This window comes from Capsicum annuum, chromosome 8, assembly GCF_002878395.1.
Source record: "Capsicum annuum cultivar UCD-10X-F1 chromosome 8, UCD10Xv1.1, whole genome shotgun sequence".
Taxonomy (NCBI): domain Eukaryota; kingdom Viridiplantae; phylum Streptophyta; class Magnoliopsida; order Solanales; family Solanaceae; genus Capsicum; species Capsicum annuum.
In genome coordinates this window covers 49,711,741-49,729,977 of record NC_061118.1, presented here as the reverse complement: position 1 = coordinate 49,729,977, position 18,237 = coordinate 49,711,741, and the positions used below count along the sequence as shown (strand labels likewise).

General features: G+C 33.4%; 1 protein-coding gene and 1 pseudogene across 1 annotated transcript; both read right to left on the bottom strand.

The window, feature by feature from the left end:
• Positions 1–8,735: 8,735 nt before the first annotated feature.
• Positions 8,736–9,275, bottom strand: LOC107879158. The gene is made up of 2 exons (XM_016726259.1): positions 9,207–9,275; positions 8,736–9,146 (listed from the first exon to the last, which is right to left on the bottom strand). The coding sequence occupies exons 1-2, from the start codon at positions 9,273–9,275 to the stop codon at positions 8,736–8,738; spliced, it is 480 nt and encodes a 159-aa protein (XP_016581745.1).
• An 80-nt stretch (positions 9,276–9,355) lies between these two features.
• Positions 9,356–11,929, bottom strand: LOC107879160 (annotated as a pseudogene).
• Between the last annotated feature and the right edge of the window lie 6,308 nt (positions 11,930–18,237).

Sequence of the window (18,237 nt, the reverse complement as noted above, 5' to 3'; positions counted from 1 at the left end):
AATATAATGAACGTGTTCTATTATAAGGTAATATATACTTGTGGATGTGATATATATATAGTATGAACTCAAAAGTTTATATATATATATATATATAATTTTGGATATTTATATATGATGTAGTGATCGATTGATGAATGATGTAGCAAAACCTAGTTTATTAAACTAATCAAATATAATTAATCAATCACTCATCTGAGTATGTATAACAAACACATCTCATTATTTTATTGGATAATAATATACTTGTGTACGTATGTGTGATATATATAGTACGTATTTAGAACTTGATATAGTCGATAGTGTGTATATGTGTGTGTATGTATAGGTATATGTATATACTATATACATATTATACAGTAAAGGTGTATTAATGACATAAGATAATGTAATCTATAATTCATTCGAGTACTTGTGAAATATGTTGTATATTATTATGGGGTAGTAAAATCGTGTATGTGATATTTATTGTACGTATTTAAAAGCTGATAGACAATTGAATATATGTTTATATACGTATATCTCGTGTAGTGACGTATGTAGTAATCAAAAGATAGATAACTGAATCTATATATCAAAATAGTTTGACTAATACGTTGATATATATCAAACTATTGAGGAAGTATAGATATACTATTTTCGGTCAATATAGACACACGTATGTTTTAGAAATTGTAATAACGCAAGACTAGTATTACGAGGTATATGAGAGGGGAGGAAGGAAGCAATGAAGGGGGAGACAGAACATTGAACGATAGTGCCAAATAATGTAACACATTTAATCGATAATTTATTTGATTTACACGTTGTATTACGAGCGAGGTTTATATATATATCAATAACTTTTACAAATTACGATAAATTTTTGGGTAATTTTTATATATATATATATATATATATATAAATATATAAAATATCATAATTCGCAAAATTTATTGATATTATTATATTATTGAGGAAATATACTAGTCCTTTTAATGTGTTGATAAAATAACCAAGTATCTGATTTGTACATATTCACATTGCGTTAATATAGTGATAACATAATTAATTATATGATTTAATCATTTTATTAAAATTGTGCACATGTGATTGTTTTTCGCTAATAATTTGTATAAAAGTAAGTCGAAAACTTATATTTTACTTTGTGATCATTTTTGTAAAATTTGAATTAACTTAATTAATTAATTAATTTTTTTAACTAAATTATAATTTTATTTAACTAATTAATATTTTTTTTACTAATTGATGAAAACCGACCACAAGTGGTTGATTTTTATTAATTAGTAAAAAAACAATTAATTTAATAAACCAACCCAACCCGGACCATTCGGTTTTAAGTCTTTTAATTAAAAAAAACCCAAATGAATCTCCCCCCACAAAGAGAGAAACCCGATCCCCAAATTCCCTAACTCCTCAAATCTACAAATCCACCCCACTGCCTCCGATTCCCGCTGCCCCTAGCTCCGGTAAGTTCCAAAAACTTTAACTCTTTATTTTTCTTTTTAGATACTAGCTAAAGTATGTATTTTAGTTTGCTCAAAGTATATATTTTTCATATTTGGTAGTAACTAAAATTTCTTTGGTAGTAATTTTAGTTAGCTCAAAGTATGTATTTTTCATATTTGTTCTAATTATTATGCTTTATTACATAATTTTAGTTAGTTGAAAGTTAAAAAAGTAATGGAAATTTAGTTTTAGTTAGTTCAAGATTCAATTCTAGTTCAAGAAATTTCCTTTTAGTTAGTTCAAGATTCAATTTTAGTTGAAGAAATTTCCTTTTAGTTAGTTGAAGATTCAATTTTAGTTATTATGATTCATTACATAATTTTAGTTGGTAATTTCCTTTCAATTCTTGCAAGTAATTTAGGATTTATTTTTACTGATACTCGATTGTAGTTTTAGTATGTTGGTGGTTTATGTATGGTGATTTTAAGCTAAAATACGAGAAAATAAGGATGCCAATATTTTTGTTATTTTGCGTAATGATCAAGTTTTTTTAATTCTACTAGCCTAATGGGTTGCTTAAAATTTGATGTTACCGTTTGACAGAATCCGAATTCAGGAAAAGAATTACTTTGCTATTTTTCCGGTGACCGCTTATCTTTTTCACATTAATTTAGGCCAAGCTAAGGTAAGTTGACTTCTCTCTAATTTGTTATAATGAAACCTTGTTATTTTTCATATTGAATTCTAGTGAAGCCGTGTGTGGCCTTGTTCGATTCACTGGCATTGTTGTTATCTTCTTGTTATTGTTCATATTAAAGTCTAGTGAAGCCGTGTCAGGCCTTGTTCGATTCACTAGCATTATTGTTGACATCTTGTTGGTCTTATTGTTGATTGTTTCTTGTATTGTGAACTTGAACTTGTATCATTTGGTTGGTACTTTAAAGGGAATATTGTTCGATTCACTTTATTGCTTGAAAATGATTAAGTGTAGGGACTTTAAAGGGGATTTTTTTGTTTTGAATGCGGTTTTGTTTTGAGACTTAGTTGCTTGAAAATGGTTAAGTTTAGGGACTTTAAAGAGGATTTTTTTGTTTTGAATGTGATTTTGTTTTGAGACTTAGTTACTTGAAAATGGTTAAGTGTAGGGACTTTAAAGAGGATTTTTTTGTTTTGAATGTGGTTTTGTTTTGACACTTAGTTGCTTGAAAATGGTTAAGTGTAGGGACTTTAAAGGGAATTTTGCGTTTTGAATGTGTTTTTGTTTTGAGACTTAGTTGCTTGAAAATGGTTAAGTGTAGGGACTTTAAAAAGGATTTTTTTATTTTGAAAATGGTTTTGTTTTGACACTTAGTTGCTTGAAAATGGTTAAGTTTAGGGACGTTGAAGGAAATTTTGTGTTTTGAATGTGGTTTTGTTTTGATACTTAGTTGCTTGAAAATGGTTAAGTGTAGGAACTTTAAAGGGGATTTTTTTGTTTTAAATGTGGTTTTGTTTTGAGACTTAGTTGCTTGAAAGTGGTTAAGTTTAGGGACTTTAAAGAGAATTTTTTTGTTTTGAATGTGGTTTTGTTTTGAGACTTAGTTGCTTGAAAATGGTTAAGTGTAGGGACTTTAAAGAGGATTTTTTTTGTTTTGAATGTGGTTTTGTTTTGACACTTAGTTGCTTGAAAATGGTTAAGTGTAGGGACTTTAGAGGTGATTTATTTGCTTAGAATGTGACTTGTTTGGTGGATTAGTTACTTGAAAATGGTTAAGTGTAGGGACTTTAAAGGAGAAAGTTACTTGAAAATGGTTAAGTGTAGGGACTTTAAAGGAGATTTTTTTGTTTTGACACTTAGTTGCTTGAAAATGGTTAAGTTTAGGGACATTAAAGAGGATTTTTTTTTTTTTATTTTGAATGTGGTTTTTTTTTTAGACGTAGTTGCTTGAAAATGGTTAAGTGTAGGGATTTTAAAGGGGATTTTTTTGCTTTAAATGTGGTTTTGTTTTGACACTTAGTTGCTTGAAAATGGTTAAGTTTAGGGGCGTTGAAGGGAATTTTGTATTTTGAATGTGGTTTCGTTTTGATACTTAGTTGCTTGAAAATGGTTAAGTGTAGGAACTTTAAAGGGGATTTTTTTGTTTTATATGTGGTTTTGTTTTGAAACTTAGTTGCTTGAAAGTGGTTAAGTTTAGGGACTTTAAAGAGGATTTTTTTATTTTGAATGTGGTTTTGTTTTGAGACTTAGTTGCTTGAAAATGGTTAAGTGTAGGGACTTTAAAGGGGATTTTTTGTTTTGAATGTGGTTTTGTTTTGACACTTAGTTGCTTGAAAATGGTTAAGTGTAGGGACTTTAAAGGAGATTTTTTTGTTTTGAATGCGGTTTTGTTTTGAGACTTAGCATTACACTTAGTTGTTTTGAATGCGGTTTTGTTTTGAGACTTTGTTTTACGATCCATTTGTTCTAGCGCAAAATGCTAAACAAGTGTATTATGCTCCTTATCTGTTGCGCAATGACAAGTCTGATTGGTGGGCTGTAACAAAAAAAAAGCCTATAGGCCGGGTGGAAGTTTAGAATGTGCTGGAGACTGCATATCAAAATGAAATACAGATTGATCACCAGCTAGTGGACGTTGAATTAATAGAAGGTTTGAATCACCCAAAAAATATATTTGAAGAAGTTAATATTGCGAAAGAAGAGGCTCAATAGGTAGGAGATGAGGAAACCTCCGAAGAGGGTGAATGGTTTAGTGGAGAGTCTTCAGAAGAGGAGGATTAGTTGTGCAGGTTGTATTTATTATGTATTGATGTCTTTATGCTTTGTACTATATATTTACCTTTATGCTTCTTGTTTAAGATTGATATATAATATACTGTTTTACTTTGTTGTTTCCACTTTTCCACGATTTATATAGTAATAAAAATATTTTTGTCTATATCTCATGTTGTTGGAGCTATTTGAAATGTGAATTAGTAACTTGAATTTATTTACTTGGAATGTTTACATAAATTTTGTTGTAACTAACTACTTGTTAACTTAACATAATTTAGATGTCAGGCAGAGGTGACAAAGGTAAGGCAAAAGTTGATACTACGAAACCAAAAAAGAATAGACAACCTCCACCTTATGGACGACCGACAGGCATTCAAATATCTGAGGGTCGCTTTGCTGATGTGCCAGCACGACCCTTATATTCTAGGTCGTCCGAGGATTCGATACCTACTCTTATATATGTGGGGCCACTACATGGGCCTGCACCAACTCATTCTGCCGGTATAATCGTGCCAATGCCAACACAGTACTATCGGACAGCCGCTGGCCCCTCCAGATATGTACCATCATCGATGCCCTCCTGCAGCAGTCACGCATCTTCGCACAGTAATTTTGCTAGATCTATTGGGTTGTCATTTCTTCAGCTTGGAGGCACTCCATATAGTGCTTCAGATCCGCCCACGCCAGTGCATCCAACATCACTTACTAGGCAGCCATGAGACAGATGATTCTGGGAGTATTTATCTTGTTCCATTTGCGAGAGGGCAAGATTTCTAAATATAATAACGTTACTCATTTTTACATTACTAAATTATTATGCTCTATGAAATTACTGTTTGATCTTGTGTTGTAGGTTTAGGTCGGATGGTGGAATTAGAAAAAAGGTGCGAATATTCATTACCAGGCACTTCAACGGCTATTGGACCAGCTGGCAGAAGGTTCCAGAACTGGATAGGGATAGAATGTTTGAAGAATTTAAGGTAAGGATTTAACTTATCGACTATTTATTAACACTTTGTTAGAATAAAAGATTGAATATTATATTTTTGTTGTAGAAATTTTACTGGTGGGATGATGCAAATACATTTCTTATAAAGAACTTTTTCATAAGATGTAGAGCTAGATTTAACGATCTCTTGGATTATGTCCGAAAGAACTCGATAAAATATAAGTGGATTCCTAAAGGCGCCTGGCAACTGTATGTTCTCCATTGGAATTGCGCAGAATACAAATTCTTGAGTGAAAAAGGAAAGAAAGCCCGGGCATCATCCAAAGGTGGCTCCCTATATACTGCGGGTGCCAAAAGTACTCTTGCTGTGATGAAAAAAATGGTATGTAACTTTTACAGTTTTAATTATTTCTTTCTCTTTGTTTTAATTATTTGTTTCTATTACAACCTTTCTACTTCTCTTGAAGTAGTGGTATGGACTGCGTACATCTTACCCCCCAGATCCCACTATGTGGGAATACACTGGGTTTGTTGTTGTTGTTGTTGTTGTATTTGAACATTGATAATTTTTTCATATGCAGGAAAAAGAAAAGAGAAGGAAAATAGCACATGGTGAGCTATACGAGAAGACTCATGTGCTGAGAAAAAAGAACCTGACTGATGAGATGTCTGGGTTGAAGCTCGTGCAAAAGCTGTCCATGTAAGAAACAAATTCTAAATTTATGAATTTTTTTCTTAAAGTTGATATTAATCAATTATAACTACTTAGCTGTCCATGTAAGAAACAAATTCTAAATTTATGAATTTTTTTCTTAAAGTTGATATTAATCAATTATAACTACTTTGATATTTTTTGACTTTTAGTTTAAACTTTACTTTGAATATAGGACGGATATATGCGTCTTGTTGGTGTGTATCGTAGTAGTCAGCCTCTTGAGAGTCAGGGTGACTCAATACCCTAACATGTAGAGGAGGAGTTATGGGCAAAACTTGTGGGTCCTGCAAATAGGGGCCATTTGATCGGATTCCACAAAAACTTTTTTGACTATAATGTTAGGTTTTCGTTCAGCCCTTCTTACTCTAGCTCTTCAGTTGATAGAGAAACTATTGAAATACTACAAAATATGATTTCTTAACTCACCGAAGAGTTTGCTGAACAGAGAGAGAGGCAGAAGAACAGCGGCGTTGAGCTCTTTCATTCAAACTACGGGGGTTATTCCTCAGTGTCCTGGTGATGCAGTTCGGGATGCAAAAGGTCTAGGCCCCCTAGATGATTTCAGTACGGATGATGATATGGAAGACGATGACGAATTCGATGATAATGAATTTTAGTTTTTTGATTTTTGTATGTGTTGTACTTTGAATTTAGACATTTTGTTGTATGAAACTATTGTTGTAGTATTTTCATATTCACTTCTGTAGGACATTTTGTATGTCTTGTACATTTTTGAATATATTTACATTTGGTTTTTCGTTGTTATTGCTGCTGTATTTGATTTGATAGTGTTGTATTGCATTGTTGTTGTTGCATACTGTATTTGAATTTTGATTTTATTTTCTTAAAAAAATTCTAGAAAAATCGACAACAAGTGGTCGGTTATTTGAATTTTTTTTTGCTAAAAACCTACTACCAGTGGTAGGTTTTTTATTAAATTAATTAATTAATTTAATAAAAACCCACCACTAGTGGTAGTTTTTTATTAAATTAATCAATTAATTTATTAGAAAACCCGCCACTTATGGTCAATTTTTTATTTAATTAATTAATTAATTTAATAAAAAACCGACCACTCGTGGTAGGTTTTATTTTCCCAAAATTATATTTTTTAATTTTAATAAAATAATAATGAATTTTGTAAATATATATATATTTTTAAAAAACCGACCACATGTGGTCGGTTTTAAAAAACTACCACAACATTATCAACCATATAATTTGGTCGGTTTTGTGGTCGATTTTTGTGGTCGGTTTTCTCCCATTTTTTAGTAGTGTTAATAGGATGTACACAACATAATTAGACAAATAAGTAGACAGACATCATCAAATAATAAATTCTCATTGAATCAACAATATGGCAATAGCAGGTCAACAATGCTCACAAACTAGCCACATAACTATCAAGAGTATCAACCATATGGTAAACATCCACAAAATCAACACAAGTATGTACACACATACTATGGGACTTATTTTTGCCCAAATAGTCATGACCTGTAGGGAACAATCTATGTTCATGTACCGTACCGGCGTGGTACCCGATCCAACATAATATAAACATACCGGCGTGGTACCCGATCCAACATAAATATAAACGTGCCGGCGTGGTACCCGATCCAACATAAATATAAATGTACCGGTGTGGTACCCGATCCAACATAAATGTAAACGTACCGGCGTGGTATCCGATCCAACATAAATATAAACAAGTATTATCAATATCAATTTACACAACCTCACAGCATACAACACAATGTACCAAGTTTACAAGTACACTTAAAGTCATAAGACAATTTCATCAAGTCAATTTTCAATAAACATTTATACACGATTCAACAACCCAAACATCAACAATTTCAAGCATGTCCGAATACCAATCCAAAAGTATCCAATTTAGGAGCATACACACAATTGAGTCGAGTCTAAACTCCAATTAAATCATAACCTACCTCAATCGAAGAAACCAAATGCAACTGCCTTGCAAGGGTCTTGTCCTTCCGTAAAGCTTCTGAATATTTTAAATCTGTTCAAATATATAATTCCCATAAGAACGAATCTAATAACATTTTTTTACAAATTATCACTCTAAAAATCCTAATTGAGAACGTAATTTATCCAAAAGTGATAATTAATTCGAGACAGAAAAGTTATCATTACTACTTTTTCCTTTACTTTATGCAAATTCTAAACTACTGTGTACGTTTAATCCCTATTCGGCCATCACTGTGTAAACAATCTTCCTTACTAATGACTCACGTCCTTATAGATATAACTAGGAAATTAATCTATTCATCCATAACAATCAAAAACAATTTCATAGAAAGCAACTCGTACACTTACCTGATGATGTTTTGAAGTCGTTCACATTGCAGTTAGTTTCTCCTTTTGCCATCTATATTTTTTTCTATTATAGTTTAATAGGTTAAACCTAAACTTCAACTAATCTGATCATGGATTACGTGAGAAGAAAAAGTTGTGGGTTTTGACTCATTAACCACTAATTATATAAATTACTTAAAATTACCCTAAACTTTTAATAACTTCTCAAATATTATTGAAAACCTCGAGAATTGGTCCTACTTATCTCGCGAGTCACAATTCACGTACACAAGCTACGGGGAGAGCTAAAATAGGGAAGATGAGAAAGTTTCACAAACGACTAGAAGGGTCGTTACATCTGATACCAATTAAATAACTGTTCATCCCCAAACGGGCAAACACAAGACAAGAAGAGAAAATAAGACATTACCTGAATCCGCAAAAATATGTGGATACTTGCTACGCATGTCTGCTTCAGTCTCCCAAGTGGCCTCCTCAATAAGATGATTCTTCTCCCAAGTAGCCTCCTCACTAGGATGATTCTTCCACTAAACCTTCACAGACGCAATCTCCTTAGTCCTCAACTTACGAATATCTCTATCAAGACTAGCAACAGGTTCCTCTTTATAAGAGAGGTTTTCATCTAACAAGACCGAATCCCAAGGAATTTTGTAGTTACCATCACCATAAAACTTCTTTTGCATAGATACATGGAACACAGGGTACACTCCCGACAAACTCGGAGGCAATACCAATCTATAGGCCACCAGACCCACACTCTGAAGAATCTCAAATGGACTAATGTATCTGGGACTGAGCTTACCTCCCTTCCCAAAATGCATGACACCCTTCATAGGCAAAACTTTGAGCAACACTTGCTCACCCTCCAAAAAGTGCACATCTCTAACCTTGCAATCTGCATACTCTTTTTGCCTGCTTTGAGCTGCTATAAGTTTCTCCTGAATAAATCTGATCTTCTCTAACAATTCCCTCAACAGATAATTACCTCACGGTCTCACCTCAAAAGCATCAAACCACCCAATGAGAGATCTACACCTCCTCCCATATAGTGCTTCAAATGGTGCCATTTCGATACTCGAGTAATAACTGTTATTATATACAAACTCGACCAAAGGTAGGAACTGATCCCAATGACCTCCAAAATCCATTACACATGCACGGAGCTATCCTCCAACACCCGAATTGTCAGCTCGGACTGCCCATCGGGCTGAGGGTGAAAAGTTGTACTAAGGTCCAACCTTGTGCCCAACTCCTCATGCAACTTCTTCCAAAAGGTAGAGGTAAATTGAGTACCCCTATCCAAGATAATAGAAAGTGGGACCCATGCAACCGAACAATCTCTTTAAGATAAATTTTAACCAACTTTTCTGCATTATAAGTCACCTGAACTGGAATGAAATATGCAGACTTCATCAACCTATCCACAATAACCCATATAGAATCATACTTCCCCAAAGTCTTAGGAAAACCAACAACAAAATCCATATCTATCCTCTCCCATTTTCATTCAGGAATGGGCATTCTCTGAAGAGTACCACCAGGCTTCTGATGCTCGTACTTTATCTGCTGATAACTCTGGCATTTAGCAACAAAATCAACTATGTCACGCTTCATTCGACCCCACCAGTAATGCTACCTCAAATCATAGTACATCTTCGTTGCACCAGGATGTATAGAATACTTAAAAAAATGAGCCTCTGCTAGAATAGTAGGAATTAAATCATCAACATAAGGTACACAAACTCACCCCTTAATTCGCAACACGCTGTCTCCATAAAAAATAGCCTCCTTGGCCTCACCCTGAAAAACCTTATCACAAATTTTGCTCAACTTAGCCTCCTCAAATTATTTAGCCTTGATTTGATCAAGAAATGTGGACCTTGCCTCAATGCTGGCTAGAATTCCTTCTCTCTCAGTCACCTCAAGTCGAACAAACTTGTCAGCCAGAGTCTGAATCTCTCTAGCCAGCGGACGCCTGCTAGCATTCAAATAAGCCAAACTACCCATACTTTCTGACTTTCTACTCAATGCATCAGTGCTTTTCCCGAATGGTAGAGAATGGTGATATCATAATCATTAAACAATTTCATTCATATACGCTGTCTCAAATTCAAATCCCTCTACGTGAACACATACTATAAACTGCGGTGATCAGTGAACACTTCACAACTAGCCCCATACAAGTAATGCCTCTATATCTTAAGAGCAAAAACTACAGCAGCTAACTCTAAATCATGAGTGGGATAATTCTTCTCATTGGGCTTCAATTGCCTCAAAGCATAAGAAATAACATTCTTTTCTTGCATCAACACAACACCTAAACCAGAACGTGAGACATCATAATAAATAATGTAATCCTTACCTTCTACCGATAAGGCAAGAATAGGAGCGATAGTCTACAAGGTCTTAAGCTTTTAAAAACTCTCCTCACACTCATCAGACCAAATAAAAGATACATCCTTCTGAGTCAACCGCATCATATGAGTAGCAATCGAAGCAAACCCCTTTACGAACCTGCGGTAATAACTTGCTAAGCCAACAAAGCTATGAACCTCTGTCACTAAAGCAGGCCTATCTCAATTCTTAACCGCTTTAATCTTCTGTGGGTCTACCGTCACCCCTTCATTCGAAACCACATGCCCCAGAAGCCAACCAGAACTCACACTTAGAAAATTTTGCGTAAAGCTTTTTCTCTTTTAACAAACCCAAAACAATCCTTAAGTAATTTTCATGCTCCTCTTTACTCTTAGAGTAAATAAGAATATCATCAATAAAAACAATTACGAAAGAATCCAAGTAGGGTTTAAATATCCTATTCATCAAACTCATAAAAGCAGCTGGGGCATTAGTCAGCCTAAAAGACATCACAAGAAACTCATAGTGCCCATACCTCGTTCGAAAAGCAGTCTTAGGAATGTCGTCAGGTTGAATCTTGAGCTGATGATACCCGAACCTCAAATCAATCTTAGAGAATACGGATACACCCTGCAGCTGGTCAAATAAATCATCTATACGGGGCAAAGGATACTTGTTACGAATTGTGACTTTGTTCAACTGCATATAATCTATACACATACAAAGACTACCATCTTTCTTCTTTACAAACAAGACAGGAGCACCCCACGGAGATGTACTCGGACGGATAAAACCCTTACTCATCAAATCCTGCAACTGAGCCTTTAGCTCTCTCAACTCAGCCGGAGTCATCTTATAGGGAGGAATAGAAATAGGATGAGTACCTGGCTCTATATCAATACAGAAGTCAATGTTACATTCTGGTGGCATACCAGGCAAATCTGCAGGAAAAACCTCTTGGAACTTACATACCACAGAAACTAACTAATAGATGGGACCTCTGCGGAAGTGTCCCAAAGATGTGCTAGGAAGGACAAATAACCTCTCCCAATCAACCTCCTTGCACGCAGAAAAAAATAAGTTTTATTGGAGCAGGACTATAATCACCCTTCCACACAAGTCTATCTATTCTCGGCATAGCCATAATCACTGTCTTAGCATTACAATCTAATATAGCATGATATGGGGACAACCAACTCATACCCAAAATTATATCAAAATCTACCATGTCTAGAATCACTAAATCTACCCAAGTTTCATACCCCATAAACATAACAGAACAAGAATGATAAACTCTATCAACAACAACAGAATCACCAATAGGAGTAGACACGTGAATCGAAAAGTCAAGCAAATCACATACCATGTCCAATCCCACAACAAAATTAGCAGACACATATGAAAAAGTAGAGCTAGATCAAATAATACGGTGGCCATCTGGTCACAAATAAGAATAGCACCTGTAATAATAGTGTTTGATACCTCTGCCTCGAGCCTGCCTAGGAAGAAGGCATAGATATGGGCCCTACCACCAGTCTATACGTCACCTCTGCCAAGCTGAGAACCACATCGATGGGGCTGATTACTACCCCTACCTGCCTGATGACTACCATGACCACCCTGTGAATGACCTCTACCATTACCACAACCTTTTCTACCTGCCGTAATGAGAGCTCCAGGAGCCTGCTGCTGGCTAGATTGACCAAACTGGCTTACATTAGGACAAAACCTCCGAACGTGACCCACTCCATCACACTCGTAATATGTACGGTCTAGGTAGGCCGTTGAGCTGACGAAGATGAAGCGAGGTAACCACCAGAGTATGAAAATGGCTGGCTAGCGCCTGATGGACCACCCACAAACACCAATATCGTTGACTGGGAGGGTAGGGTATCCCTGAGAACTCTGACCCCTAGAATAAGAACCACTGAAACTGCCTCCTCTGCAGGCCTTCTTTTCTGATGCCTTAGCATAACCCTCTTGCCTTACGCCTCCACCTTCTTAACAAAATCAACCATCTCCTAGAAAGACCTACCTGAAGATGTCATCTGAAGTGCAAAAATCTAGAGATCGATGTTCAACCCCTTCATAAAAAGAAGGGTCCTCTCCTCTTTTATTTTTAGTAAGTGAGATGCATACCAAGACAGGGAATGAAATTTATCCTCATAGGCCGCAACTGATATATTCCCCTTCTTAAGATTAGCAAACTCATACCTCTTTGTATCTCTCAAAGTACGAGGCACGTACTTTTCTAGAAAAACTAAGTAAAATTGTGTCCAAGTCAAGGGAGGCAAAGCTGGATCCCTACACTTAACATAGGCCCTCCACCAGATCTTAGCACCCCCTGGAACTGGAAAGTAACCAGTTCTACGCTATACCTCTCAACCACCCTCATCTTATGCAGCCTCTCATGACAGTCAATAATAAAATTGTAGGTATCCTCTGACTCAGTTTCGTGAAAGACAGGGGGCTTCATCTTGATAAACTTACAGAATAACTCAAGCTCATCTTCGATCATCACTGAACCCACAACCTATCTTGGAAAAACATCTGCTCCTAACTCTTCTTCCATCCAAGGGGCTAGAGCAGCAGTATGCTGCATCCCATGTTGGACTACAGGTGCTGCGGGCATAGTCCTTGATCCTGCCAAACCACTCAGAAAGCTCAGAACCTGCTGAATCACAGTGAGAGACATCTAAATTGGAGTTGCACCTCCCTGAGTTGGTGCTACCCCATTGTGAACGGGCACTCGTTCTTCCTGTATTGGCATAGCTCCATCCTCTACAACTTTGGGAAAATCCTCATATGGGGGAGAAGATACTGGCCTCCCTTTAGCTGGCCCCACAGCCTGAGCTCTGCCCCTAGTGGGTGCTGCTCTCCTTCCTCCGCCATGTCCTTCTCTTGCCTCATTCTTCCGTATTCTTACCATCTGCGAGAATAAGAGTGAAAGAAGTTAGATACCAATTGGAATCATCAGATACCAATTGAACCCAAGTAATAGCATGTAAGAAAAAAGAATTTGAATTTTCCTATTGCCTTGTAGCCTCTCGAAGAAAAGTAGAGGCGTCTCCGTACCATTCCGCATGACTCTACTAGACATGTTCTTGTATGACAAGATCGATGAACCTAGGCTCTGATACCAACTTTATCACGACCCAAATGGTCATGAGGGGCACCCGCACTAATCTTCCCGTGGGAGAACCATCTAAATCAAACTATTACCCAATTACTTAGTCAATACTGAAATGAGATTATCGTAAAATTAATATAATGACAATAATTCAGGATGAATTGTTATTAATGCAAAAATCCAAAAAAGACTTACTAAAATTCCCAAGACCCGAAAGTCATCGTACAAGAACTACTAATAAAATCATGTCTGAAGAAATCTTCACATAAACTAAATAAGGAATGTTTTATTGCCCGAAAGATGGACAATAACAAATAAGATGACCCATGGCAGCCTGAAGATGGAGTGCTCACCCTTCTGATCAAGATTTGCTATCAACTCTAGAGGTGAGGTCATGTCTGAGCCTCTGGAAAACTTTCTGCACTCAACAAAAAAAGAGTACAGGGTAGTATCAGTACAAACCACTATGTATTGGTAGGCATCATAGGCCAACTCAACTTAATAGGATGTACACAACATAATTAGACAAACAAGTAGACAGGCATCATCAAATAACAAATTCTCATTGAATCAACATTATAGCAATAGCAGGTCAACAGTGCTCAGAAACAAGCCACATAACTATCAAGAGTATCAACCATATGGTAAACATCCACAAAATCAACACAAGTATGTACACACATACTATGGGACTTATTTTTGCGCAAATAGTCATGACCTGTAGGGAACAATCTATGTTCATGTACCGTACCGGAGTGGTACCCGATCCAACACAAATATAAACGTACCGGCGTGGTACCCGATCCAACATAAATGTAAACGTACCGGCGTGGTACCCGATCCAACATAAATATAAACAAGTATTATCAATATCAATTTACACAACCTCACAGCATACAACACAATGTACCAAGTTTGCAAGTACACTTAAAGTCATAAGTCAATTCCATCAAGTCAATTTTCAATAAACATTTATACACGAATCAACAACCTAAACATCAACAATTTCAAGCATGTCCAAATACCAATCCACAAGTATCCAATTTAGGAGCATACACACAATTGAATCGAGTCTAAACTCCAATTAAACCATAACCTACCTCAATCAAAGAAACCGAATCCAACTACCTTGCAAGGGCCTTGCCCTTCCCTAAAGCTTCCGAATATTTTAAATCTGTTCAAATATATAATTTCCATAAGAACGAATCTAATAACATTTTTTTTTTACAAATTATCACTCTAAAAATCCTAATTGAGAACCTAATTTATCCAAAAGTGATAATTAATTCAAGACAGAAAATTCTCCTTAAAGAACAACGAAGAACAGTAGTTGTGCCATTATTTTTTTTCAATTCACTCCAACCATATGATATGCCTTATTCTCTTATGTTAGTAATGAAAGTTAGGCAATAGTCATCATTACTAAATGACAATCTATTTCCTTTACTTTATGCAAATTCTAAACTACTGTGTACGTTTAATCCCTATTTGGCCATCACTGCGTAAATAATTTCCCTTACTACTGACTCACGTCCTTATAGTTATAACTAGGAAATTAATCTATTCATCCATAACAATCAAAAACAATTTCTATATTAATCTATTCATCCATAACAATCAAAAACAATTTCATAGAAAGCAACTCGTACACTTACCTGATGATATTTCGAAGTCGTTCACATTGCAGTCAGTTTCTCCTTTTGCCATCTATATTTTTTTTTCTATTATGGTTTAATAGGTTAAACCTAAACTTCAACTAATATGATAATGGATTACGTCAGAAGGAAAAGTTGTGGGTTTTGACTCATTAACCAACTAATTATATAAATTACTTAAAATTACCCCAAACTTTAATAACTTCTCAAATTTTATTCGGAACCTCGAGAATTGATCCTACTCATCCTGTGAGTCATAATTCACGTACACAAACTACGGGGAGAGCTAAAATAGAGGAGATGAGAAAGTTTCACAAACGATCAGAAGAGTTGTTACTGTGAATTATTAATTATATTTGTTTTTAATATGAACTTTAACTACGTGATTTTATTTTTATGTTTAAAAAAATCGAACAACATATTTAAATAGTTTAAAAATATAATTAAAAAATATTTCTATAACGATTGTCTAAATTCAAAATTCTTTAAACATGATAGATATTAACACATTATAAAAGTCATAGAGTTCATAATTGTTGACCCTAATAAACATCAACCCAAAATAATCACTCTTTATAGCTATTAAGCTAACAATTGTCATAATTTCTTAGTACTCTAAATAAAAATTAACTATGTCCACATTTAATTGTTTTCACATTTCTTAATAACCTGAAGTAGAAATATTGATTAATTATAATATTTTGTTTGAAATAATTTATACGGCTACAAGCTAAGGTTACTATTGCTAAATTAACTTTTATCTTGTGAAAAATTATTTTTTCACTTACAATAGGCATGTTGTAGGTGAAAATTAAAAAGAATTGAAAAATTGAATAACTGAAATCAAAGATAGGTAAAATTTATCTGCTATTACATAACATTGATTCTATCACATAAAAAAATTCAAACATAAACGTCATTTAACTTTAAAAATTGATATATTTGTGACATAAAAATATTCTTTCTTTAAAATTTGGAACATGAAAATTATTTGACCACAATTTTTGGGTACTATTAGAAAATAACAAATTAAAGGACATATAATAGCTATAATAGCGATTTTATGAAATTGATTTGAGACACATAACAAATACTAATTCTCATAGCACTTGATTAGGATAAGCTTGTGTGAGACTTATTAAAATTTTGTTTATATTTGATATAATTAGTTAATCAAAGTTAATAGAATTACTTATTTTTAAAAATTACATTTAAAATTTACAAGTTATAAAATCGGATCCAATCGTCGACAACTCTAATGACACTTTAAATACTCTATATGTGAGACAAGGCTATCAATTAATTTTAATCGTGGATATATATATGTATGCTTAAGATTCTGAAATAGCTCATTATTGGTATCAAAGCAATAATAATTCATACAAGCTAAATCTTCTAATCGATAATTAAGTAAAAAAAAAATGATATTCAATTTATTCATTTTTCTCTTTATAAAGAGGTTTTCTTTCATCCAAAAATTGACTATAATTTCTTATATAGATTTTATTTTGAAATACTGAACTTCTATCGACGCCATTGCAATAAAGGTATTATTATCGAACAAACATAACGTAACACTTAGTGAACATAATTTGTTTAAAATGAATATAATTAGTTGATTAAAAACAATTAAATTTAATTGTCCATTTATTTAGATATAAATTATTATGTAGATACACTTTTATAATTATTATGTTCAGTTATTAATCCTTGTTCAACTAGCAATAATTACATTTGCAGTAATTATTAGTTAATTCTATTTAATAATAAACCATAAAAGTATTATTTCAATAAATAATATTTGAGAGTCATACCAATTATCAAAATATCTGATCAAGATAAAACTTAAGTTTAAACGCAGTAAAATTTTATTTAAATCGATTATAATTAGTTAATTAAAAATAACTCTATTATAATCACTGATCTTTTTAAATTATATTTCAAATTTACTTGTAAGACTCGGTAAGATTGTATCAAATCAAATCAAATGATTAAAAATCTAATTTAATTAGATCGGCAAATATATTATTGTGATGAAACTTAGTGTTTGATTTTATGATAAAAAAATTCAATCTCTATGTAGACACAATATAAATTTAGTATTGTATTTTTGTAATCTTTTTTCAAAGAAGTTTATTTGACCTAGTTAACAACAACCTAGCAGAGTACTAAAAAATTAATATTGTAGTTTTTGTGACCTTATTTTATGCCAATTTGACAACTTATGAATCATTACTTATATTTTCTATTAATATGAGCTCTAAATAAGTAAATAAATTATTATGTTTGAATAAAATTTAAACTATTTATGCTGATTTGATAATTTGTGAATCATTACTGATAATTTTTATGAATATGACCTTTAATTAAGAAATTTAATTAAATATTATATTTAAATAAATTTAAATTTTATTTTGATAATTTCAAAATATATCAGTATCGACAATCAAAATTCAAAACACTTTATGAGAGTCATGCATTGATGTTGTCGTCTTATGTCCTTATGTTACGTCGATTTTATAATTTGCAAATTATAATTTATATTTGTTATTAATATGATCTCTAATTAAGTAATATTATATTTAAATAAAATTTAAGCTATATATTTAGATAAATTTTAAATATAATTTAATATATTTTGTTAACGGCAGTCAAAATTCAAATAATTATACACAGAATAGATATTGACACATTATAGAAATTGTGAAAATCACAAAATTTACATTTGTGGACCCTAGTTAACAACAACTAAAGATATCAAGACGCATTATTGTTGTATTTTGTACCTCTATATTACGGTAATTTGATAACTTGTGAATATTACTTATATTCACTATTAATATATCCTCTAATTAAATAGTTTTAATTAATTATTATATTTTAATAAAT